The 25,105-nt window shown below is 46.3% G+C and overlaps 2 protein-coding genes across 3 annotated transcripts in view; both read right to left on the bottom strand.

Annotated features, from left to right (window-relative positions):
* The window catches only part of LOC149360638 (endothelin-converting enzyme homolog), a 40,745-nt gene extending 35,764 nt beyond the window's left edge, over positions 1-4,981 (bottom strand). Inside the window, exon 1 of the mRNA XM_089572424.1 lies at positions 4,842-4,981. The gene's annotated coding sequence lies outside the window, so the exon portion shown is untranslated. The remainder of the gene's footprint in view (positions 1-4,841) is intronic.
* The window catches only part of LOC149360637 (complement factor B-like), a 138,771-nt gene continuing 114,280 nt past the window's right edge, over positions 615-25,105 (bottom strand). For both annotated transcript variants that reach the window (XM_089572420.1, XM_089572421.1), the window contains 4 exons: positions 17,041-17,250; positions 16,233-16,306; positions 8,141-8,322; positions 615-5,064 (listed from right to left, as the gene is read on the bottom strand). In XM_089572420.1, coding sequence (XP_089428546.1) covers positions 8,179-8,322; positions 16,233-16,306; positions 17,041-17,250 — 428 coding nt within the window. In that variant the 3' untranslated portion in view covers positions 615-5,064; positions 8,141-8,178. The remainder of the gene's footprint in view (positions 5,065-8,140; positions 8,323-16,232; positions 16,307-17,040; positions 17,251-25,105) is intronic.

Here is a 25,105-nt window from a genome sequence, read left to right as displayed (position 1 = left end):
CAGTCAATTATTTGACCTGAACACTGTTTTTACTGACAGGTATTGGTATAGTTTTTCTAACAACTGCTACATATAGTTTTTTACTTACCCATCACTACAATGCCCCCTAGGTGGAAGTAAGGTTTCGTAGGAAAATAAAAAATAAGCAAATTTTAGAGCACATTACATTTGGATATCAGCTGCGTTGCGGCGACTCTTGAGCTCATCCTTGACGCTGACATCAGCGTTTGTGACGCCATGCTGAGACCTTCAATTCGGGTACGTGCCAAAACGAGCTACTCGTATTTCTCGGAACGATATGAACTCGAAAGCACTGTTTCCTCGAGTCGCTTCCATGTGGGCTCTTGCTTGCTTGCACACGCGAACAGGATGCGTGCTCGTCTTCCTCTCCGGAGACCTTCGTTCGATTAGCAACTTGAGAAATTTCCTACTCGGTTTTATTTTTTATTCGATTATTTTACTTGCAGCATCAGTGTACCATCCATTTAATTGGGTCCATCTTTACTAGGCAAAGTACAAGTGGCCCAATTTGAAATTCGCTCACTTTGACGTTTGAAGTTTGAAGTTTGAAGTTTATTTATTTCAGGCAGACGTGATACAAATGTACAGGTCTGTCTAAGAGGCTGACAAAAAGGCACAGGTGCCTGACGAGTGTCAGCCTCTCAATACACACAGCACCTCAGCATACGGTGAAGGAAAAGAAAGGAAAATGTGGACATGAAAACGGTTGCAGGCACTGAATTACAGGTGAAAAAACGAAAAAAAAAAGAAAAAAACATGCAGCGATACAAAACGTGATGCAAAGGTAAGAAACTAGCACTCAAAAAGCAAGAAATGTACGAAGTCAAGTCCTTTCTACTATGACATTAAGTAGGCATTCAACTTCTTTTTGAAAACCCCTATGGACCGTGATTGATTTACAATTGTCATGATGGCTGGGTGACGATTTAACAAATCGGGTATAACAAAGGATTGCTTTTGCATGCCATAATTTGTGCGTATTTTACATATGTTGTAAGCTGTGCACCTTGTGTTGTAGCTGTGTTCTTTCAGCAGATATTTTCGGAAAAATTCAGTTTCATTAAGCTTGACTGCGCGGAATATGGCAATTGCAGTTTTTCTGTTTAACAGGTTTTCGATAGTTAGCACAGTGTTCTTCTTGAAAAGTGGGGCAGAATGAGTCCTGTAAGGTGCATTTTCTATAATGCGTACTATTCGTTTCTGTAATGTATATAACCTATCTAAGTTGGTTTTTGTTGTAGTTCCCCAAACGGATAAACAGTATTGAAGGCGTGAATGCACTAGACTATAATAAAGCTGAATTTTCAGTTGTTGGGGTAGCAAGTTTCTTAACTTATTAATAATACCAATAGATCTCACAATACTGGTTTTTATGCTGTCGATATGATTTGACCAGTTCAAGTTTTCTTCAAACAAAACTCCCAGAAATTTATGAGAAATGGAGCGCTCGATGGTCTCACCGTTATATTTTAGCGCTATGTTTTCATCAATATGCTTACCACGAGGGCGAAAAACAATGTACTTTGTTTTCTTAATGTTAAGTTCTAATTTATTTATTCTTAGCCATTCAGAAATGTTCTTTAGCCAAATGTTAGCTTCGCGCTGAACATTAGATAAGTTTGCACCAGAAAAAAATACGTTAGTGTCATCAGCATATAGTATGATGTCTGCTGTTAGGGGCACGTTAATAATGTCATTTATGTACAAAAGAAAAAGGAGCGGACCGAGAATAGAACCTTGTGGGACACCATATTTGATATCTCCTAGTGCGGATCTCGATTTAAGTATTTCTGTGCACTGTAGTCGATTACTTAAATAGCTTTTCACTAGGTTAAGTGCAATTCCCCTTATGCCATACTCACTTAACTTTAGCAATAAGATATCGTGTTTGATAGAGTCGAACGCCTTTTTAAAGTCAAGAAATATTCCTATTGTGAACAGTTTATTCTCAAAGTTGCTAACTATTTTTTCTTTAATGCGTAGTAGTGCTGTTTCCGTACATTGTTGTTTTCGAAACCCGTACTGTTTATCGGTCAGAATGTTATTTATATTGCAGAAACTTAATAAACGTTTATTAATCACCTGTTCGACTACTTTTGAAAAAACTGGCAAGATAGAAATGGGCCTGTAGTTGTTAATGTCATTCCTGTCACCACCTTTAAATATCACGGATACTTTCGCGATTTTTAATTCGTCTGGAAAGATACCATTTGATAATATCAGATTGCACATGTATGAAAGGGGTTTACTAATGAATGCGGCAACTGTTTTGACAGGCTGTGCTTTTATACCGTCGATACCACAAGCTGCCGAGTTCTTTAACTTGGAAAGAAGATCGCATATTTCTGTCTCATCTGTAGGTGTGAAAAATAAAGACCTGCTTATACTAGCGGAGATATACGATCTATACGTAGGGTTGCAAGTGTCCGAAGCACTTGAGGATCCACTTTTCAAGAAATGTTGGTTAAACTTATTCGCGAGTGAAACTCCGGTGTATATTGTTCCGCCATCGCTTATCTCAGAAACAGGGCTTTCTTTTTTATGAGGAAGCAGTTCATTTAGAGTTTTCCAGACCTTTTTGGGGTCATTAAGAATAGTACTGAATTTGTTCTCATAATAATTTTCGCGTGCTAATTTTACATCCCGGGTCAGTCTGTTTCTTACCTTTTTAAATTTTATTAAGTACTCCGGATTCCTTGTCTTTATAAAAGCAGCAAAAAGTCGTTCTCGCTCTTTTATTCTTTTTAACAGCTCGTTGTCAATCCATGGTTTTCTGCATTTCCTATTGCATTTAGTCTCTCTTAAAGGAAATGCCTCCTCATAAAGCTGTTTGAATACTGTAGCAAAACGGCAGAACGCCTCTACAGGATCCGTCATGTTGTAAATGCAAGACCAGTCTAGTTTGCTGATTGATCTTTCAAAAATAGCCATCGTGCTCTCGTTTATTGCTCTGTATGGTGGTCGCACGTCATGTTCGCGTTGTCGGTGTATTTTTGTTTCTGGGTTAAAAAATACAAATATCGGCATGTGATCACTTACATCTGATATTAGGACACCCGACTCTAGACCAGCTGTTTGCGTCGTGAAGCACAAGTCAAGTAGGGTTTCAGATTCATTCGTCACCCTTGTAGGAACAGTGATAACATTTCCGTAGCCAAAAGAAAAGAACACATCTAAAAATGCCTGCGCGTGATGCTCCAAATAAAGTAGATTAATATTAAAATCCCCAGTGACAACGACACGTTTGCCAAGATGTGAACAGTAATCAAACATGTGCTCAATAAAATCAAGCAGCTTAGATTTGACTCCAGTGGGTGGCCTGTAAATAACGACAAATATAGTTCTAGCACATTCAATCATCAGTGATTCGTAGTCATCAAGCGTAACCGTAAACTCACGAATGACATCAAAGGAATAGTTTGATTTGACATAAAAAGCTACACCTCCCCCTCTTTTGTTTTTCCTGGGCAGTGAAACACATCTATATCCTGGGAAGTGCACCGCATCAGACTCATCACGAAACCATGTCTCAGAAAAAGCCATAATATCAAATTCGTGGTTTAATTCATCTAGGAGCAAGCAAACAGATTCATGTTTACTTTTTAAGCTTTGTGCATTCAAGTGAAACATAGAAAGCCGGTTGCCACGGCGAAATGATCTGCTTTCTTTAAAGGATTGCGTGTCATAGTACTTGCATTCGCGAGAAGGGATTGTCATTTTGAGCACAAATAAACCAAGAAACTGGCACAGATGACTGCCTCTACCTTATTTTATCGAGATCTTCCATCGTGACAATTCTGATAACCCGAGAGCGGCCGGCACGGCGTACGAACAGTCTACCATTCTTGTGCCACGCAAATTCATAGTCTTTTTCATCTGCTCGTGCCTTCATGTGCCAGAAAAGCTTTTTGTTTTGTGCTGTGAGGTTTTCATTGAAATAAATGTTTTTTCTTGATTCTTTCAGTGCAGCTTTTTTTTCGAGCCAAGCGTCTCTTGTTCTACGGGAAGTAAAGCGGACAAGAACGGGTGGAAACTTCACATTCCTGTCGGTACTAGCTTTCTCAGCATCGACATCAGTTCCATCAGATCGTGGCTTCAGGGGAAGGCGGTGGGCGGATTCAATGTCTGATCCAGAGAGAGGCGGAAGCTGCAGATCGTCTGCGATACGATTAAGCTTTTCTAGCAGATTTTCACTTTCATGTAAGGGAAGACCATGTACTTCTAGATTGAGCCGTCTGCTGTACTGATCGATGTCATTTACTTGCTGCCGCAGCTCATGAATTTCCTGATCATTTACTTTGACCTCCAGCTTCTCCACACGTTTACGTAGGCTTGCGATGTCCGCATTTTGCTGCTTCATCTGAATGATGACCTCGTCATATTTTGAGGACATCTCGTGCATTGACTGTTCGTCATTTAATACTGTGTCCTTTATTTCCTCCAAGGCATCTACTTTAACTTTCATTTCGATTAGAATGGCAAGTTTGCGGTGAATCTCTAAAATTTCAGCTGAAAGGTTCGGCTCAGCTACCTCGTCATCGGCTGCGGCACTCTGACCACTTCGGGCCTTGGCTGTTTTGCAAGTGGCACATTTCCAGGAATTTAGGGCCGCCTCGGATTTTTTTCGGTGCGCAGTTAAAGATACTCCCGAACAGGCGCCCACATGATAACTGAACTGACATTCCGAACAAGACAGGAAAATTTCGTCGTCGCCAAACGAGTTGTTGCATATGAGACATTCAGACATGTTTATAAAACCAGGCGCGCTCAGCAGCAGCGGCAACCACACACCCTCTGAGTACAAAGTCAACGGGACCAACCTGTAATATATGAAGGGTTGTTTTAGCCGAGCGCCAGGAACATTCGGGACCGCTGCTGCTGAGTGTATGTGAAGCTGCTGTCGATGTGGGCCCTTTTTGTAGTGGTCCTGATGTGACGTGGTTATGAAGTGGTGATGAACGGAACAGGGGCGTTGTCTTCTGTTAATCGGCTGGATCTGGGCTTGAGGAAGGAGCAAGGCACGTGCTGGTGATGATGTGAATCCTGTAATATATGAAGGGTTGTTTTAGCCGAGCGCCAGGAACATTCGGGACCGCTGCTGCTGAGTGTATGTGAAGCTGCTGTCGATGTGGGCCCTTTTTGTAGTGGTCCTGATGTGACGTGGTTATGAAGTGGTGATGAACGTCACGACCATGTCGACCGATTGAAGAGCGTGATATTTCTGTGGACAACTCCTGCTTACAACGATGAGGCATTAAAGGATTCCGCCTTAAAAGTTAAGGGTAACGGAACGGTTTCCAATAAATTTCAAGCGAAGCAGGAGGCGACAGGAAGTTAGGTTGGATGGTCAGATTAAGAGTCTGGGGGATAGCGTTTGCCAAGATGCCACAGGGTATGGATAAATGGAGAGATATGGGAGAGGTCTTTCCTCTGCAGTGGGCGTAGTCACGCTGGTGAGATGATGATGATGCCTTGGCTAACCACTGCTTCGTCTTCCTCTACCACTTCTCTTCTGCCAATCCCACATGTGTAGCATTCTATTATAACATGTATAACCTTCTCATTAATTTTCAGAACTTCCTGCCATGCCTCTACGGGAAGACAGGGAGCAAAGAGACGCTAAGGAGAAGTAAAAGATTGAACCGAAATATTGCCGCGTTTAAACCACTGCAGACCCGGGCATAGAAAAAGGTTCTCATGGATTCTAATCCGCTGTTTGGCAGTGAATGTTTTCAAGCCTAGAAATGCATCCTTTCACCTGGATTTATTGTTCACGTACACACTCGATGCATGCTGTTTTCATTCTGTCGTGCTTATTTCTACTTTACATATCATAATACTCTTTCACCCTCTCACCAAAGCCTTTATTTTGGTTCATAGTTATTTTCCATTCTGCCATGTACATTCTCGCACACAGATTTCTTTAAGGATCGAAGAAATAATTTTGGTTTTGAGTAAAGCAAATCACGCAGCAACTGTCTCACATATCTAGGTGTACACCCAGGCGCGCTGTGAGGGAAGGGATAATGGAGGGAGTGAAAGAAGAAAGAGGTGCCGTAGTTGTGGTCTCCGGAATAATTTCGACCACGTGGGGATCATTAAAGTGCGCTAACATCGCACACCACACTGGCGCCTTTTGCGCTTGTAAGTGGTTTTAATAATAAAAAAAAAACATAATAAATGGAAGCAAAAGATTTTTGCTAGCCCTGGCATCTGCTATCCCTGATGGAAGCACCTGAGCTGGGGCAGCGGAAATAAAGGGTAGCAGGCAGTGTAGAGAAGTGAAATGAAAGAGTTGAGGGGACAGTTAGAAAGGATCTTTGCGTTGCACCTCAATTCAAACGCGGCCGCCTGCGTCGGGTTCGAACCGAGTTACTCAGGCTCAGTAGACGAGCGCCTTAACCACTGGGCAACCTCCCTCGCCTTAGCTGAGCTTGATTCTTAGTTTTCAGTCTTTCTTTTATTGTGGAAGCAACACTATGCGCTAGGTGTGAGCGATTTCGCGGAGCCCCGGAGAGCCCCAAATGCGCATGCGCGAGGAGCGAGTGTGAGACAGTTACAGCGTAATTTCCTTTTCTCAAATATAATTTTCACTTTCTTCATTACTGTCCCTCTTTCTCTTTCTTCTTTCACTCCCACTTCCTTCCTGCCTCTACAAACGGATGACGGGTGTCCAGCGAGGTATGTGAGATAGTTACTGCGTAATTTCCTTTCCTGAAATACAATTTTCATTTTCTTCATTACGAACCCTCTTTCTCTTCATTCACTCCGACATCTTCCCTTCCTGTAGGTGCGGTTCAGGTGTCCACCGAGATTACAGGGAATTACTGCGCCATTTCCTTTCCTCAAAAAGCGTTGTGTTCAAAGGGCAAGGCATCGCGACGAACGGGTAGGTGGCGTTCCGGGGGCTCCCTGGCAGCGCTACAACACACTCTTGCGTTCCACTCATAAAGGCGAAGATAAAGCGTCATTAAATAGCAGTGAACTAGTATTTAGTCAGTAATAAGTAATTAGCCATTAATTAGTAATTTGTCATTGCTTGGTAATTAGTACTTAATTATTTGTGACGTCATCCATTCGTGATGTCGCCAGGGCCAGAGAGGCAGTCAAAGTGGTGTCGAAAACGCTTTCGCCTCTACGCACTTTACGCAGTCAAAGTACCCCCTGATATGCCGCCGTCGCTGCGATTGCCGCGCCATTGCTTGCGCAATTTTACTCGGGATGGCGATTGGTCAAACCACAGCCAATTCTTTTTATGTTTCCCATGAAACTGCCAGCGACGTCTCTGATTGCCGTGTTGTTTCATGTGCGCAAGCGCAATGATGTGACTTTGTTTCGTTTTTTGTGTACCCAAGGAAAGCAAATGCGATCACTGAGTCCTACCTCGTATCTCCACATGGGTGAATGACAAAGCTGTGCGCTTTGGTTGCTCTTTATGTAGTATGCGATTTCACTCGTGAATGAAAAATTCAGAAGGCACTTTGGCTCTCTGAAGTGCTGCAAGGCGAAAGCTTTTCCTGGCGCGCTGTTTGTTTCTTATTTTTCTATTTTTCTTCTTTTTCCATTTTGTTTTTATTTTGTTTCTTTTCTTATCTCCATTGTTTCTTTATTTTTAATTGATATTCTTATTTTTGTATGTATTTTATTTTGTTTATGAAGCCCATGCATTCACTAGATGCACCTTTATTCACGCTCAAACCTTCAGCCTTCGTGGCGGAGTGGTAGTTTCTCCGCTTCAAATCCCCAAGGCCCTGGTTGGATGCCCTGCCTCGGCGCAGTTTTTTTTAAAGTAATGACGCCGAAACACGGACAAATCTGCCGACAGGGCTGCTAACAACAGCATGAAGCATTAAAGGCTTTTCGCCTTAATAGTTGGATGCCTGCGTCGGTGCGTCGTACGCGTTATGTCTCCTCGGCTTGCCCTATTCACGCAATCATAATTCTTAACTGGCACTAACGCCTCCGAAGCTCGAATGTCCAGCACATTGGTATGCTACGCTCTGAACTCTTGTAGCAGGCGCTCTGAATCACAGTTTCATTGCTTAAATAGTGAATGGGGACTGGGGACCGCGGATGAAAAGCAAAAATTGCTACAGACTTCTCAGAAAAAAAGCTTTACTTTTTCGTGAAGCATTGGTGCCACAACCACAGGGGCACCTAGGTGTTGGCTATGACATTTTCGACGGGCGCAGACTCGTTCTCCAGGTGACGTCTGATCCAGCCCACGTAGTGAGAGACGTCGGTGTAGAAAGAGGTCATGTTTTCTCTGCATACCTTGCTTCCCCAGCTAACGATTCCAATCTGCGAGACAAAATAACATTTGGGATCAGGGACAATACATGAACTCGTCATTATTTCTCATACAATAAGGATGTAGAGAATGCGGCGCTTGGAAGATGCATGGTACAATGTTAGCATTTTAGTGTACATTTCCAGTACAGTATTTAGAAAGCCGATCATTATGTTATACCATTCATACGATAGGCTCTCACCCTGAAAAGAATATTTAGGGAGTGAAATGAGAAGGGGACACCTCCCATGAAACACAAAACATCTTAGAAACACCCTTAAACAACTCGAAATGGCTTCACATGGCTTGCGCTACGTCGGAGCGTCTCGCAGACGTTGACGGCAATAGTTTTTCCGAAACTTCTTTGAGACAGATGCTGCAATACGTTTATTAAGACGAGTTGTCAAAATGCCTTACTCAAGATCACGTTAAGAAGACGCGCCTATATTTCAGGAAATTGGCAGAAAGCTCCCCCGTGGATTAAAGATGATGCATCACACGGAAAGTGTGTTGAACCTTCACATCGTTTATTCCAAACAATCAATGGAACATATGCATGTACAGCGCATAAACTACTAGATTGTTATGCTTGACAGCGATATTTGCACTCCACTTTTTAAACAGCAGACTCACCGGTGCAAAAACCCCACTTGGTACTCGAACTCTGAATGCGCGTTTTGTCCTATGCACTACCAAATCACATTAATCACGGTCCACATCGCGCAAAACTAGCTCACCACTTGTAAGGTCGAACTAAGTTAAGCGAATTATAAAATTTGTTTCCTGTTGCGAACGCGTCTTCATTCGGCCTCGGCTCGCCACTAGCAGCGAAGCTTCTGTCGCGCCATCGCTACCTTGTTCCGTGCCACCTGCGCTAAGTTTGTGCAGTCCTCACGCACTATAAACTGCTTTCCATTTTTTTTTTGTGGTGTAGGCATGAACCTTAGTGCGGCTAAGCCGCTAATATGCCTGATTAAACCATCGGCTAGTGTGTCCTCCTTCGTATGCAAATCACAATGCTGTGACAGCCGTCGTTCTCGTTCCAAAATGCAACGTTGGATGCATTGAACCAGAGCGTTTCAATGTCTTTCCGCTGCCGTAAAGTGAGTAAAGCTAGGGTGCTTTGCCCATATTTAACGCCCTCTATGAGCTCCTTTGTACGAAGGCTGTCCGTAAATTGGAACCCGAAAAAAACCAAGTGTCATCATCTGTGCTGGCAACTTGACATAGCTTCAAAGCGGCCAGCTTTGTTTAAATACAGATAGGAAAGGCGCGATTTTTTTCTACAGATTGAAGTCTACTCAGTTGTATTCTGGCAGGATTTTATTATTTCCATTGCTCCAATTAACCTTACTGTGGTTACTATCAGTGTTACTCTTGTTAAGGAGGCTCTGGTTATGTTTATAATGGCGGAATGGAATCTGCAGTATTCATTATCGTGAAGTGTTCATGAAACCCGTTGTGGTGGCCCTGTGACTTTGCGTTCGGCTCCCGATACCAAAGTCACTAGCTGTTCGACGCCGGCCGCAGCAGCCGTAGCGCTGAAGAGTCGAAATACAAAAACGCCGGTTTGCTGTGCTAAGTCAGTGCATGGTAAAGAAGACCTAGGCGTCCAAGTTATTCCAGAGCCCTCCACTACGGCGTCCCTTCTGGACGTTAAGCCCCACAATATACGATTTAAAATTAGTTATGCAACGGAAGCTGTATTCTTTTCACGAAATTCAGTGACTGCATGAATAACCCAAGCAAGCTAAGAACTCAAACAATATATTGTCGGTCCTCAAGGATAACAGAGTGGATTCCACGAGAAGCAAGCGTAGCAGGGGGCGGCAAAAAGTTAGGTGGGCGGATGAGATTAAGAAGTTTGCAGGGATACGGTTGTGGCCGCAACTGGCAATGGACAGGGTTAATTGAAGATACATGGGAGAGACCTTTGCCTTGCAGTGGGCGTGGTCAGGCTCATGATGATGATGATTGCCGGTGGCTTTTTTGTTCCAGGTCATGATTAAATTGAAACACAATACTTTGTCATTTAATTTTATTGCCTGATTTCAGTTTATTTCATCAAGGCTACCCTGAGCATTTTGATTGATGTTTGCCTGTTATATGCTACTTGCTAAAATAATGAAAACTTTGTGTTTTCCATATGGTCTGCCGTTACTTACGGACCCAGAGACAAATAATTTATCCGCAAATGATAGTCGTCAGCGAAAAGACGTAGGGAAGAAAAGTTGGAGTACGCTTAAGCTTTGCCTTTTAGGACTGGGAGGCGACCCTGCTCGGCTGCCACGACTTACAGACCCAACAAGCCTTCGGCGCGCCTGGGCGGCGGCCACTTCCACTGGGGTCCCAAACTAGGGTCCTCCACCTAGTGTTTGTAAGGATCAGTTCTTGCGGGCTGATCCAAACATACCTCCTGTCCCTTCTAAATGTTTTCACCACCACCTAGTGGTGGTGAAAACATTTCAGACTGGAACGCGAGAGCGTGTCCCAGGCTGCCAGGGATCCCGCAGAACGCCATCGCCCGTTCAGCGCGACGCCTTGCCCGTTGGACAAATCGCTCGCAGTCTCCAGGAGACCCCTCAACAAACCCGGTGCCACGAACGCCAGCATAGCTTCCGCTCCGAACGAACGGGCAGCAAGCCGCAAGCTTCGTGGTGAACTAGGGTGAACGCGCCTTGGATGTGCGCTGCGTTTTTCGTCACTGACCGCGTGATTCCTGCGTCCCGGCGCGGCCCCACTGCTCCCGAAAAAGACGAGCGGGAGGCACTGCCGTCGCTTGCTATCTGTTGGGGCAGTGGCGTACATTGCGGGGAGGAGGTTTTAATGGGTGCCGACAGATGACGCTACGTGCGCGTCAAGCGAAGAGAAAAAGTAGCGGAAACGTACTTTGGTATTCGCTTAACTGCGACTTCTGCAATTTCCATGCTCATAATTACTAATATACCCCACAGTACATGTCTCTAAAGCACCCTTCTAAGACAACACCGTATTCACTAGACGCACCTTTGTTAATTCCAAACCATGTAGTTGGCGTTTCGGAGTGTTCGTCTCGCACTCCGGAGGGCCTGGTTCGATTGCCCAACTCGACCAATTTGCTACTCCTTTTTATTTATTAATGCTTCTGGGATTTTTCAATGACGGCCAACGACGCCGACGACCGGCTTTTCTGCGACACATGGCCCTTACGCTGTCGCGTTAAAATAGCAGAACTCAGGGAATCGTGAAAATCCAGGTGCATTACTGCATGGACTTGTGCGACTTGTGATGTTTTGTTTCATTACGATTGTTAGCTATGAGACTGAGGAAGTTACTCAGTGGTACTGCTTTGTATGTATGGTGGCTCTGCGAAGATATAAAGTGCAGGCCTCCTCCTGCAGGCCTTCTCGAATAGTTTGGTAAGCTATTAAAGTGTGCACAGCTGGTCTTGTCCAAGATGTCACTCCTTACATTTCTTTCCGGCCGTAGGCTTTCCAACAGTGGTTTTCAGAGAACCTCCTGACCTGCTCAACTTATAATGTTTGAGTAAGCACTCTTTACGGCGGACAAAGTTTTTCTTTCAGTTTCTACTTCCTTGTATCGGTGCAGGGTGTTGAAGGAGAAAAAAAAAGTTTTGCAAATTTTGTTCTTTGCTTGACCTGATCTTTTGGCATTGTTAGACATCCAACAGTTGGCCAAAAGAGCAAGGGGCTTTGGTTAGTTTTCACGAAAGGATAAAAAAGAAGGAGGGTGCTAATTGCCCCCCCCCCCCTCTCTCTGCCAGACTGAAATCTATGTGCGTATACTAACCTGCCTGAATGAATTTTCGCACGAGCACAGGTATGCACGCCAGCAGATTACGAGCACTTCAAACTTCAGATTACTTTGTTCGAGGCGGCAATGCCAATGCCTAGTTTTGAAGAGAGTGAAAAATTGAAATACTGAAGAGAAATAGCAGCGCGTTTGCAGTGACTTAAAGAGAGGGCAAATGTGTACGCTTTTTAGAGTTACAAGCGTTTTGTAAAGAGGGGCAATCGTTCTAATTTCTTCCAAGTTTAAAACCTAAAGGAAGATTTCGTTATTTATTCTTGAACTCTGCAGCAATATGCATAAGAATCATGAATAGAACTCGCATGCAGTTATTAGTCGCTGGCTGTCTCGTGCATTTTGTGTCTGTTGACATGCACGCATCATCGTAATCATTAGCTTGACTACGCCCACTCTACGGCAAAGGCCTCTCACATGACTCTCCAATTAACCCTCTCTTTTGTCAGCTGCGGCCACCGTAACCCCGCAGACTTCTTGCTTTAGATGCCGTGCGCCTTGCGTACGCAACAACATATTCCGGAAATCCTTCTTTTCGTTGGGCGAGAACCGCCCAGGTCCATGCCGCTGGCGTCAATATGAATTTCTGGCGGTGCGTCGGGGTCAAAATGGCCATGGATCGATGGACAAACAGGGAGACAACGTGTCGTAATCAGTGGCGTATTGCAAGTGGCTGACAAGGTAGAGAGGTTCTGGCTGCCGGAGAGGAGCTGAGTTAACGGGCCAATGACGCAGCTGTAATTGCGTATGAACCGGCAGAAATAGGAACACAAGCAAATAAAACTTCGGAGTCCTTCAAAGGAAGTAGGACTGGGGAAGCCAGCGCAAGCGCGAAGCTTTGCAGGATCTGGGAGAAGGCCATCCCTGGAGTCGACATGGCCTAAGATCAAGAGCTTCTTTGCAGCAAAAGTAACATTTCTTCAAGTTCAGTTGGAGCCCTGCATCGGCTAGGCACGTTAGAACGCGCTCAAGACGGTTGAGATGTGAAGAAAAATCGCTCGAAAAAACAGCGATAGTATCTAAATATCAGAGACATGTTTCCTATTTGAGCCCGTTGAGAATATTGTCCGCATTTTGCACCAATGCGGCTTAAAACTGATTTAAAACTCGTACAATCCGTAGGGGGTGACGAAGACGGTTTTAAGGCGGTCAGCAGCAGCCATCGAAACTTTCCAGTAGCCAGAACATAAATCCAACGACAAGAAAAACTCAGCGCCCTGCAAGCAGTCACGCGTATCGTCTTTGCGCGGCAAAAAGGATAAATATCCTTTCGGGTGATCTTGTTTAGCCGGGGGTAGTCAATAGAGAAGCGAATGGACCTATCCTTTTTCGTCACCAGCACGACTGAAGAGGCCAAAGGGCTGTTTGAGGGCGTAAGTGAGCGACGCAGTAACAGAGGACACTGATCACTCTGTGATAGGAGTTCAACGACCTAGTCCTGAATGACTTGGCGTATAGTTGGCACGAGAAACGGCACAGGGTTGACAGCAGAACAGACGGTGTCCCGAACGGGAGGCATAAGAGACAGCTCGCGAGCGAGTTCTTCCCGGATGAAGGCTTTGACCTTCCGCAAGAAATGGGACGGGTCAGAACATGGAGTGCCGAGGGCCAAACTAGCAAGTGCCTCATCAGGCTCGTCAGACCGGCGGGTAGAAGCACGTTGCTTCCGTAACTCACCATAGCTTTGGAAAAGCCGGGTGACATCCGCGACGGAGGCCGGATTCTTTGCCCAGAGCATTTGGAAAGCATCATCAGCGATTCCCCTGGGGATGTTATTGACCTTGATGGTCTCTGTTTTAAGTGCTGACGCGCTCGTAGGAGGCCGACCAGTCGTCAACGCCGTGGTCATCGGTACCACTGAATATAGCCGGGTCACGCGGCCATTTTGTACCACAGCACAGATTGGTTGCAGCGACAAGCTGCGATGTCTGGCTGGCACCGTCTTGCATCGTTGCCGGTGAAGGAAACGTAAGGCTGCGGCCTTCTGGAGAAGGATAAGGACGAAGGCAAGGATCCGGAGCGACCTCCACCAAATGTGATGCGAGGTTCAGTCCCAAGGCTTCTTTGTTGAAACGCTGAGCTGTAAGCTCTGTGTCATCCTGATGGGCGTTGCTCCACCTTCTACGCGTCTTTGTCATCTTCTGACTGGGGTCGCGTTCTGTGTAATTCATTACAGATTGCTTGTATTTAGCAGAGGTTTAGTATCAGGCAGCCATTACATGAAATTACGCAGCAATTTTATTTGCAATTTTGATATGCAACAAAAGAAACTGTCGCATTATATGATGCACTAATGTCCTGGTACTTAGTCTGCTGCTGAGATCAAATGCATCTTTAATCTGCATCAGGCCATATGTCAAAAAAAGGCAAGAGACGGCACAGGAAGAAGTTTTCTCACACACACCCAAGGCACACATTTTGTCTCCCAAGCATGCCAAAACGTTTGCATTTTCTTCACAGTTCTTATTGCTTGTGAGGCATTAAGGATGGCCTCTCCTTAAAGTGCCTTTCGTATAACAGTATTACATTACCAGAGATAGAAAACGGCTGAAATGCATCTAGAAAGCTCCTTGCGACCACTCTTAGCCGACTACTATCATCGCATACGACAGCTACCAAAGAGCTAAACTCTTCTTTACAGCTAAACAATGTATCACCTAGAATTCTATACGACGTCACGGAAAACCTCGTATAGTTGGCAGACAGCGTTGCATTAGCCTAGGCTACAGGCGGTTTTCAAGACTTCGGACGGCTATATAAAATCTTGGCTAGACTTCTTTAAGACGGCAAATGTTCTTGGTGCAAATGACTTATAGATGTCTACAAGCCCTTTGTGTGCTTCATGTGTTAAGGTTCGCCTTAAAGGTATGAAGCGATAGCGTTAATGTTCACTTCAGCGGCCTCGCGTGCTCTTTGAGTGTCACATCGCCTTGTTTTTGCCGACATGCTAATATATCCGGCATTGATCATTACCAGCTTTATATTCATAGATCGCGGGAATTAATCACAGCACCGCTGCCGAAGGAGGCTGTTTCAAACACAGCCACCGGTGTTGCTTGTGAGACCCGGGCTGTACTGCCCGAGCAATCTCTCGCGGCCACCAGAACATTGACTGCTGCCGGTCATGGTGCGCAGTTTGCACCCACTGCGGATAGCAGTTTGCTTCCAGCCACGGTGGGCACATTGTAATGATGTCACAAATACACCTGGCCTAAGAGCGGGTGCGCCACATCCTTTTTCGCTTACAACACCGCCCACGACTACACTCACAACGCAGGATGTTTTTTTCTTTCCAGAATGGAAGCGGTAATGCAATCGCGTTAAATACGTCCTGCGGTCAAAAATACTTGCGAGCGTGACAGGACGAATTAGGACCCTAGGGTACCCCAAAGTTCACCATGCCCAATTAAATTTTATATCCTGTATCCTTCTGTACTGCCTCCATGCGTTACTTTTCCTGCAATATTTTTCCTTTCATTGTTTCAAGAGGATTTGTTTAACGAAGTAAGCTTATATAATGCTGTGCAGACGCAATCAAGCTTCAGTCTGATAAGCAGCATGTAGCATACTGATTGCATCTTTAGTGGAGGAGCTAGGCATATCCCCTATGCGTGGTTATTGAGTCCCAATCTACCTACGACACCGGTGCCTGAAAACACCAACCGACCCGCTAAGCACATGCGAACTCCGTCTTTATCTTCCGCCTATACGCGCTTACCTTCAATTCGGCTAACAGCTAAGGCATGGAATGGCCGCAGATTTCACGATCGCCTGAGGTCTCACAACGAGTGAGATAGTAAGATGATTTTGAAAAACTTCTACTGTCTGACTACCAACCTGTGGCATGGAAACTATAATTAACGTGGCTTTGTTTGCCTAACTTTCAAAAGAAGTTCTTCGAAAAATTTCGCCGTTCTGATGTGAGGTTCCTGCACAAGAAGGAAAGGACAAACAGACAGTCCGAGCTGGTGGGAATGCGAAGTTTCAAATTTAAATAGCTCGTTTTGGCGGTGCCAAGTAATTCCTCTTCGGTCTTACTCACTGATTTTGAAGTTGTTTTCATTACATCCTGCAGCATAGTGATCAGGCAAGCGTTATGGGCACCACGGCCACTCACCTGAGTCCAAACGATCTCTTCGTCCTTAACCCCGTCCATCAGTGGACCACCGCTGTCTCCATTGCACGTGTCCCCTGAAAAACCAGGAAACCATTGGTTAAATACAGCTCTACTGGTTTGAAGAGGAAACAGCAGCAAGGTGACAAGCGTCACGCATTTTCGAATTTCTATGCCAATTAGGGCGTTCAGTTTGTTATTGATTCAGCCGGCCACGCCTCGAGTTAAACTGCAACACATTCTCGTTATCTGCATGCCACGTTGTCGTCCTCATAAACTTTCTTCCGCGGCGTGAACAGACCTGATGAACTTAACATCGATCAGACTTCAACCTGAGCACAATGTCGTCGTCGAACGTTCCCACTACGCAGCAAAACCAAGAGCCAAACAAGCTAAACGCATGTTTTCGCATGTCTACCAGGTTTAACTGCGTTGAAAAGCTACCATTTTTTTTCATGCTTACTTATTTATGATGGAACTTTTCGCTGGGTGTAAACGAGGTCTTGATCTTTCAATACAGAGAGTTATCCATTAGGATCAATGCACCGCACAGCTACGTTAATACAGTAAACTTTTTGAGTATATTTCGGCTAACAGTAGTTAAGTCGAACTGTAGAGGTATTATGTTGGGACAAGTAAGAACCAGTTTTAGGTAGTTGCCAATCTGTCCACACTATTCGGCCAAATCAATACTTGATTGCAGCTGTGATATTATTGGACGTGAAAGCTACTTTGTATTGAACATGTACTTGAGGGGTTTTTATGAAAATTTACCGAGCCCCACGTTCCCTATCACAGGAGGTACACTTACCTGTAGTCGACTTGGCGCATATCAGTCCTTGCTCAGGATACACCTTCCCCGGGTAGATCTGTACACTTTTGTTGCAATCATCTCGAGGGACAATCGTCATCTTCAGTTGCATCAAACTGTCCGTGGACCTAAGGACGTTAGGCTCACTGGCACCCCAACCAATCACAAAGGCCGTCTTCTCTTTTCCGGAGCTCTTCTCTTCTTTTTTCTCTGTGGAGATAAATTTAAAATTTTAGGTGTATTTTCTACTGTAAAAATCATGAAATGGGACGGTCGACGATAGCCTGCATTTCCAATAATGCTCTTCAAGCCAGACAGGAAATTTTGCGACTGAATATACTAGCCCACTTTCCTGATACAGAATGATGCACAAAGGCACGCATTCCTGATCCTGACCAAGTAGAGTAAAAATAAAAGAAATACACATTTGCCGTAATATAGTGTTTGAGAACTTCAAGTTATGATCACTTCCCGTTTACTTCTGACCACCATGGCTTCATGGAAGGCAGTCGACGTGAAATAGAGAGGCAGAAACCACACAAGAACCATGTAAAGGCGTCTATCAAAAAATCGATATTCATCTATGGCCTTTCATGCGTGTCTACACACGCCCAAAGCTGTCCTTTTCGCGAGCTATTTAAAAATCTATGCCTTCGGAAGCATACATAGCTTCGCAAACCACACAACTTTTTTTAGGAGTTTATAGGAAAATATATATCCGCCTGAATCTACAGCTGTAGAGGCCATAGAAAAGGTTTGTAGCTATTCGGGCGAATTACCTATAGCCGGCCATACAACATTAACTGGAAGCTACTAGTTCGGTGAGGAACCCGCTAGCCGAGTAAATAAATGACAACTTCCGATCACTACATTTGAACTTCCAGCGTTATATTAGTTGAGCTTTTCAGGCCTATTTTTGAGGAAGAGTTAACGTTCGTAACAAATGATTACAGTACTATGTTTCGCATTTTAGGATACAGTTTCCAAAATGCCTAGCCATAATGGCTGGACTCGCCTTGCAGGCGTGCTGACGATCTAGCTGTCGTCATAAATACATTTACAGGACAGCTAGCAAAGACAGTTAATAGCGTGTAATTGCAGGCTGAGGAAAACAGGTAGAGGCATTTTCGTTTTCTTATATAATGAGGGAGAGAAACTCAGAGCGACATGTATGTATGCTTAGTTGAAGAATAGTCCTTCTAGATTTGAACACGTTCGAGTTCTTCGGCTAGCATTCCTGCCTAGCCCGCACCCTCAGGGTCACCCAGCCTCCCGTTTCTGAACTTCACTAGTGGGCAGCGAGTTTCGCAGCAGCCGCCACATGTGGAGTGTGCTCTCCGCCCTCGACACTTCATCCTCCTCACACGGTAGCAACAGTCCGCTCGCCACTTTCCTGCCTTCTCTCCACACCTTCCTCTATCTACGATAACCACCCTTTGTGTGGTTTTAGTTGCAGTCACGTGGAGGGTACAAATTTCTCCGCTCTCTCCGCGCTCTCCTTCCACATTAATCATCCTCGTTCAGGGGCACCGAGCCTCTGAAATCCATACCGGCAACCACTCTCTGGTTGCAGATTCCTTCGCTCTCGCAGTACATTCCTGCCTTCATGGTAGGCACCAACCAGTTTTGCATTCCTGCACTCTCCGTACTCTATTTTCTCGATAACTGATCTCTTTCCACGGCAGTTATCCTTCGGCTCATTTCAGTTGTAACCACCATCGGGTTACGCATTCCTTCGCTCCCGCTGCACTCTCCTTTAAAGGTGACCGTTCTCCTTCAAAAGCAACCTCACTCCGGGAGGTTCCTGTGCCAATCATCATCCCGTTACTCACTACTCCGCCCTCTTCATACCCTCCTCCTTTCACGGCAATCATACCTTTGCTTAGTAGCATTGCACACGTGGTAGCCAACTTCCGGTTACGCATTCCTCTTTCTAGCCATGCTCTGCTTCGTCATAATGTTCCAGCGCGATCAAGACCACTTACATAAGGACTACACAGGCGCCAACTACCAACAGGTGTTTTACTATATATACAAATGTGAACCAAGAGCGCTCAATAAGGCAATGACATAAATAGAAACATGACTATCTACTATGAATCATCACACACTTACTGAAGTAACTATCGCTTTTTCCTGTGACGCAAGGGAAGGTTTTGAACTCATGTGTCCTGGGATTTGGCAATAAAGTGCTCCTGGCTGATCTCTCCGAAAATGAGATGGCAGTGCGGCGACGTAATCGTTGTATTATTTATATCCTGCAAGCAAGTGCGTTCTTCGCGCTCTCCGCATCCTTAGCAGTGCAGAGCAAGAGCAAGGCGTACATGGAGACGTCTTTTGCATCTAATGAATTTTTGACGCTCCTTTAGTAGAACATTAATACAGCTGCCTGTTCGGCCGCAACATATCCTTCCACAAGTCAAAGACGTTGTAAAGACCATTTTTACATTAGGTAATTCTGGTTACATGCGAGAGCGCGCATTCTGGATTCCGTGCATAACAGCATCGCAGAAACTGTCCACCTCGTGCTCGACAGAACGCCGCCTGAACATTGTGTTTCACTGCTGCATTCTTGAGCCGGCCTAAGACGTCTTATCGGTACGGCATGCCTGCGAGTATCTATCTCGGATCGGCGAGATCTCCCTGGTAAGAATCTGTCGCCTCTCTTTCAGTTTCATCATTGATCTTTCGGGAAACCCAGCTTCCGAAGCCTCACAGTTTGTACAAGAAAGCCATCCACAGGCCAGTGTGGGAACATTCTTTACAACGACAGCTGCTAGGCACCCGTTCCTGGCCTTCGCTTCGTAGTATAGTATGCCTTAGTTTGTCGTAGCCGGTGGCATAACAGGTGGGTGCACTGTCATGGCAACCACTCCGATGTCAGTAGTAGCTGTTCAAGGAGAAATGCATCACGTTAGCGGAGAAATGCGCAACCAGTGGGTGGTTACCACAGTAACCGTCCGGAGGGTGGTTGCCGTGGAACGAGGAGGGCATCAAGAGAGCGCAAGATGGCGTAACCGGTGGGCGGCTGCCACGAGAACCACACGGAGGGTAATTACCTTGGATGGACGAGGACGATTATAATCGAAGGAGGCTTTATGGTGAGAGCCTAGGTAGGCGTAACCAGAACATGGGTGCAACGGTAACAGTCCAGCATCACATTACCATGGAAAGACAAGGGTGTGAGGGAAGCGGAAAATTCTCCAACCGGTGGAGGAGTGCATGGAAGGAGGAGGGCATAGCGAGAGCATGACAACGCGACACCGGTACGTCGTTCACGTACGAACCAAGCGTGTAGTTCCCCTAAAAAGAGGAGGAGGGTTGCCGTGGAAGGAGGGTGTGGCGAGAGGAGGACGATATGGCGAGAGTGAAGGAAGGCGTACAATGGCATCCATCGGGAACGTGGGTGCCACGGAAGGATGAGGAAGGCTCTGGCGACAGCGCAGGAATGTAGCACGGTATATCTGCGACAGCTGCAGCGAAACGCGCCTCCTCAAGAAAGCATCATATGCAGCGCTGAGCTCCTAGAGCGGCGTATAAGAAAGTTGACACAGACGAAAAACGACTACGCGTATGATAATAAAAAGAGCGCCCTAGAGCTATTCAGATGGGAGGTCAGTCTCATATTCTCACTACAATATAATGTTAGAGCTTCTATTTACAAAGGCTATTTCATAGGCAGGTCAAATCGAGCCTGGTGCGTCAGCGGCAAGACATCGAACTTCTTCTTACTGTACGTGCTCACTTCTTCGCTGTTCCTTCAGGGTCCATGGGAAACGCGTGACACTTCCCTGTGCGCAGACGAAGCCCTCTGGGCCAGGCAATCAATCGCGCTCCCCAGGGTCGCGCTTGCATGGGCTTTAGCCATGCGACATGCACGACTTAGGTATTCAGAGAACGTCGTCCTTGCGTAGAATGGGGAGAGACCGTATAGTCAAGGTCACTGAAGTGAGCTATTACGATGAGCGGGCCTGTGTATTGGGACAGCAGCTTTTGGGAGAAACCACGCTTGTGGACAGACGTCGACAGCAATACAACGTCACCGGGCAGGTAGCACACATCCTTGCGCCAGCTGTCGTAAACCTGCTTAGACCGACCCTGCAATGACTTGGTACGCATCCGGGCAACCCTACGGGCTTCAGCACGGCATAGGGTGCTTCCAATAGAAGGCTCAGTGTCGTGAAAGAAAGGCAAGATGCTGTCGACGAAGCTTCCAGGCGGACGGGCAAAAAGAAGGAAGAACGGGCTATAAGTAGTTGTTTCATGCCTGGACGTGTTATAGGTGTATGTAATGAAGGGAAGCACGTCCTCCCAGCTATTATAACAAGCATCGACATATATGGCAAGCATGTTCATCAGCGTCTGATTGGCACGCTCAACCAGTGCATTCCTCTGGGGGTGGTCTGACGTCGAATCATGCGGAGGGCATGAGCAAGGCACCGAAACTCTTCCACAACGTCTGCCGTAAACTGGCGGCCACGATCACTGTAAAGACACCAGGTAGTTTATACCGGAGTATGACTGCATGGAGAAGAAAGACAGACACTTCAGCAGCGGGGACGGAAGGTAAAGCGGCGGTTTTGCAGTAAAGGGTGAGGTGATCAGCGCACACAGTGACCCAGCGGTTACCGTTGGACGAGCGAGGAAAGAGGCCGAGCAGGTCGAGATCCACTTGTTCATGTGGTGGGCTTGGAGGTGTCACAGGATGCAAGCGTCCCGGCGAAGTTGTGGGAAGCTTGATCTGCTGACACTGCACGCAGGTGGCCACGTAACGCTGAGCTGTGCGACGCATTTTTGGCCAGTAAAAACGTTCTTTGACGCAGTCGCGGGTCCTGGAAAACCTCAACTTCCCTGCCATGACGTCATCGTGCACTGCGTGTACAACAGGTGAATACATAGTAGCCGGAACGTGGAGGAGAAATTGCGCACCTCCAGACCAGTAATTCGTTCTGTAGACCAAACCGTCGCGAATGCAGAAATAGATTGCGGATGTCGGCAAAAAGCGGCGTCAATTGCTCATTGCAACTTTTTGTAAGACTCTGTTAAGTTGAACACATGCAGGCATCATGCCTAGTGGGTCAACCGACCGCAGGGTCGCGTAAATTCACAAGCCAGCACCGAGAACGGTTAAAATGAATTGAAATTGAAATTGACTGTAAAAGCCCCTCCAAAAGGTAGAAACGAAAGGAAACCGTTGCACGCTGAAAGCGACAGCGATGCACTCTTGCTCTGTTACAGTGTAATAGCGTCCATTGGAAATGAGTGTCTTTCTGTAAGAGACGTGCAAGCGGCCAGACTAGGTAAAAAAACTTGCGAACGAAGCATCGAAAGTATCAACAAAGCCCTAAGAACCTTCAGACCTCTTTCCCCGATTGGGGCTCTCTCACACTGCTTACAGGTTCAGCCTTCTGCGGGTCGGGCGCGACACCATTTTTGTCAGCCAGATGACCAAGCAAAGTAATTTGGCTTTCACCGAAGCGACACTTCTCAAAGTTCGCCACGCGGCCCGCTCTCTATATGCAGTGCAGGCCAACGGCTAAGCGGCTGTTATACTTGGTGAAGGTGCTTGCAAAAATAACATCGTCCAGATAACACATGCGGCTTCAGGCAACGTAAAACGCATCCATAAATCGTCCAATGTGGCAGGAGCGTTGAAAAGGCTGAATGTCATTATGATAAATGCGGACAAGCTATCAGCAAGCACGAACGCAGTCTTCTGTTTGTCTTTCGGGTGCACCGCGATGTGCCAGTATCCGGACCGTAAATCAACAGTGAAAAAGTAGGCGGCGGATTGGATGCAGTCGATGGCATCATCAACGTGTAGGAGCGGAGAGACATCCTTTTTTGTAAGTTTTAATGCCGTGATAGTCGACACAGTATCGCCATGTTCCATCTCTCTTTTCCACAAGCATCACTGGAGCGGCCCACGGCATTTAAGATTCTTGAATAATGCCTCGGTGCGAAATTCAAGCACTTCAAGGAGAGGGCTGAGTCGGGCTGGTTGGTTCATGTTGAAAGGTACGGCAAAACAGCGCTGACGGACGGGACGGAAGAAGTTTGTTTGTCTCATCTTCTTCCGTCCCGTCCGTCAGCGCTGTTTTGCCGTACCATTCAAGCACTTGTTCATCGAATACCTGATGTTCGGAACGCGAGGCGCGGTATGGCTTCTGACGAATCGGTTATGCAGATACGGTTATGCAGTTATGCAAATCGGTTATGCAGATCCAGTATTGATCATGCGATGGGTACGGGGAGCTCGAATCGACACTAGTTGGTTACGACTGTAATACAACACGTGGGCATGCTTCAATAGCGCGGCCACTAATACACGTTAGTTTTCCGGCGTCGGTGGGGAACGACGTTGGGGAGAAGGCGAGTGGCGACAACATTGCGGAGGTGGATTTAGGCTGCGGTCAAAGGCAGCGGAGTCGTTCCTTGGTCGCGTGTAACTGGACTGGCGCTTTGAAAATGTAAAGATAAATTCAGGAACAAGCGCATTGGAACTAGGGCGAGGGATTGACCATTGGAGCTTGTAGAGGGAAATCTGTCCCCACCGATGACCAAATGTGGAGATGTGACCAACCAGACCACATCGGTAAGAAGCTGGCAGGTCGCGAGGGCACTCAGAATAATACTCCTCGTAGCCAGTGTCGAAGCGGTCTATCGTACTCCTGCTGCTGCTGATGGCGTTGCGGACGAGCTGGCGCAGTGGGGCAGGGACTGGTGATCCGGGGCGCGTCGGCGTAAGTGATGCAGATTTCCCTGGTACGGGGTGGCTGGAAAGATTCCAAGGCAAGCAGCGGTGGGCCTGATCTGCCTGCTGAGAACAGTTCTCCTACGAAACTTCTCTGCGGCGCACAAGACCTTGATGCTTGGAGAGTTCGTCACGGTCGATTTGACGAATGACGCAGGGAGACTCACACTATTCAAAGGCTCGTGGAAACCCACGCTAGCGACGGAGCTGACGTTAGGCAGGCGGCCAAACTTGCGAGCAATTCGACGCAGCTTAAGAGTTTCGAAGATGCGGCACTACTTAAGAATGTCGATGGGAGAATCTAAATTGTCTTTACTAGAAAGAAAACTGTACACGTCCTCTGCAATGCCGTCGAGAAGATGGCCAACGCGATCTTCGTCGGAAATACGTGGATTAACGACTTTTCAGAGCTTCAGTACCTTCACTATGTATGTCGTGCACGTCTCACAAGACGCTTGCGCTTTCTGAAGCAAAGTATGGTCAGCGCATTTTCGTTTGGCAACGGTATTCCCAAGCAGTTCTGGTTCTGTTTCACGAAGCGGGCCCAACTCGTTAAGGACAGTTCATGGTTTTCAAACCATGGTAACTCGGTGCCGTCCAGAGAGAAAGCTGCATTGGCCAGCTTAAGAGTGGCATCCCTGCGGTTGTATTTTCTCACCCGCTGGTAATTGGCGAGCCACTCATCCATGTCTTCGCCAGCCTTTCCGGAAAACGTCTGTGGCTCGCGGTAGTGCTGCCAAGAGGGAGCTGCTGCTCCGGTCGGACGTGCGTCGGCTTCATGGGCCATTTGCATGGAGTACGGCGGCAATCCGGCATGTGTTTCGCGCAGCGATTCGAGAGTGGTCCATGGAGATCGACCCAGCACCTCCACCACACTGTTACAGGTTCTATTTAAAAGGGCAATTTACATAAGCAGGTCTAACCGAGCCTGGCGCGTCAGCGGCAAGGTATCGAACTTCCTACCTTTTCTGACTGCCCACATCGCTCTTCTTTCAGGGTGTGTGGGTAGCGCGTGAGAATATCATAAAATATAAGTACCTAAACAGCTGTCATTGAATTTTACTTTAACCAGTTGTGAGTGTCTCCTAATTTTTGTAAGGCCGAGGAAAAGCATTACATTGCGGTGCTCCCTTTCGCCAATTTATGAATGCTCAGACTTCAAAGTGGAGGGGCTTTCCGGATTCCGGAGCGTAAATGCATTTCTTCAGCCTTAAAATAGGAACGCCCGCAAAACCACCAGTGGTTTTGGTTCATTTTTGTCAACAATGAAGCTGAAAATGCGTCTTGTAACTCCTTGAAACAAAATTGTTC

Source organism: Amblyomma mixtum, chromosome 2 (genome assembly GCF_055824585.1).
Source record: "Amblyomma mixtum isolate Tamu chromosome 2, ASM5582458v1, whole genome shotgun sequence".
NCBI lineage: Eukaryota > Metazoa > Arthropoda > Arachnida > Ixodida > Ixodidae > Amblyomma > Amblyomma mixtum.
Note: the sequence above shows the minus strand (reverse complement) of the source record. Positions and strands in the feature narration are given on the sequence as shown.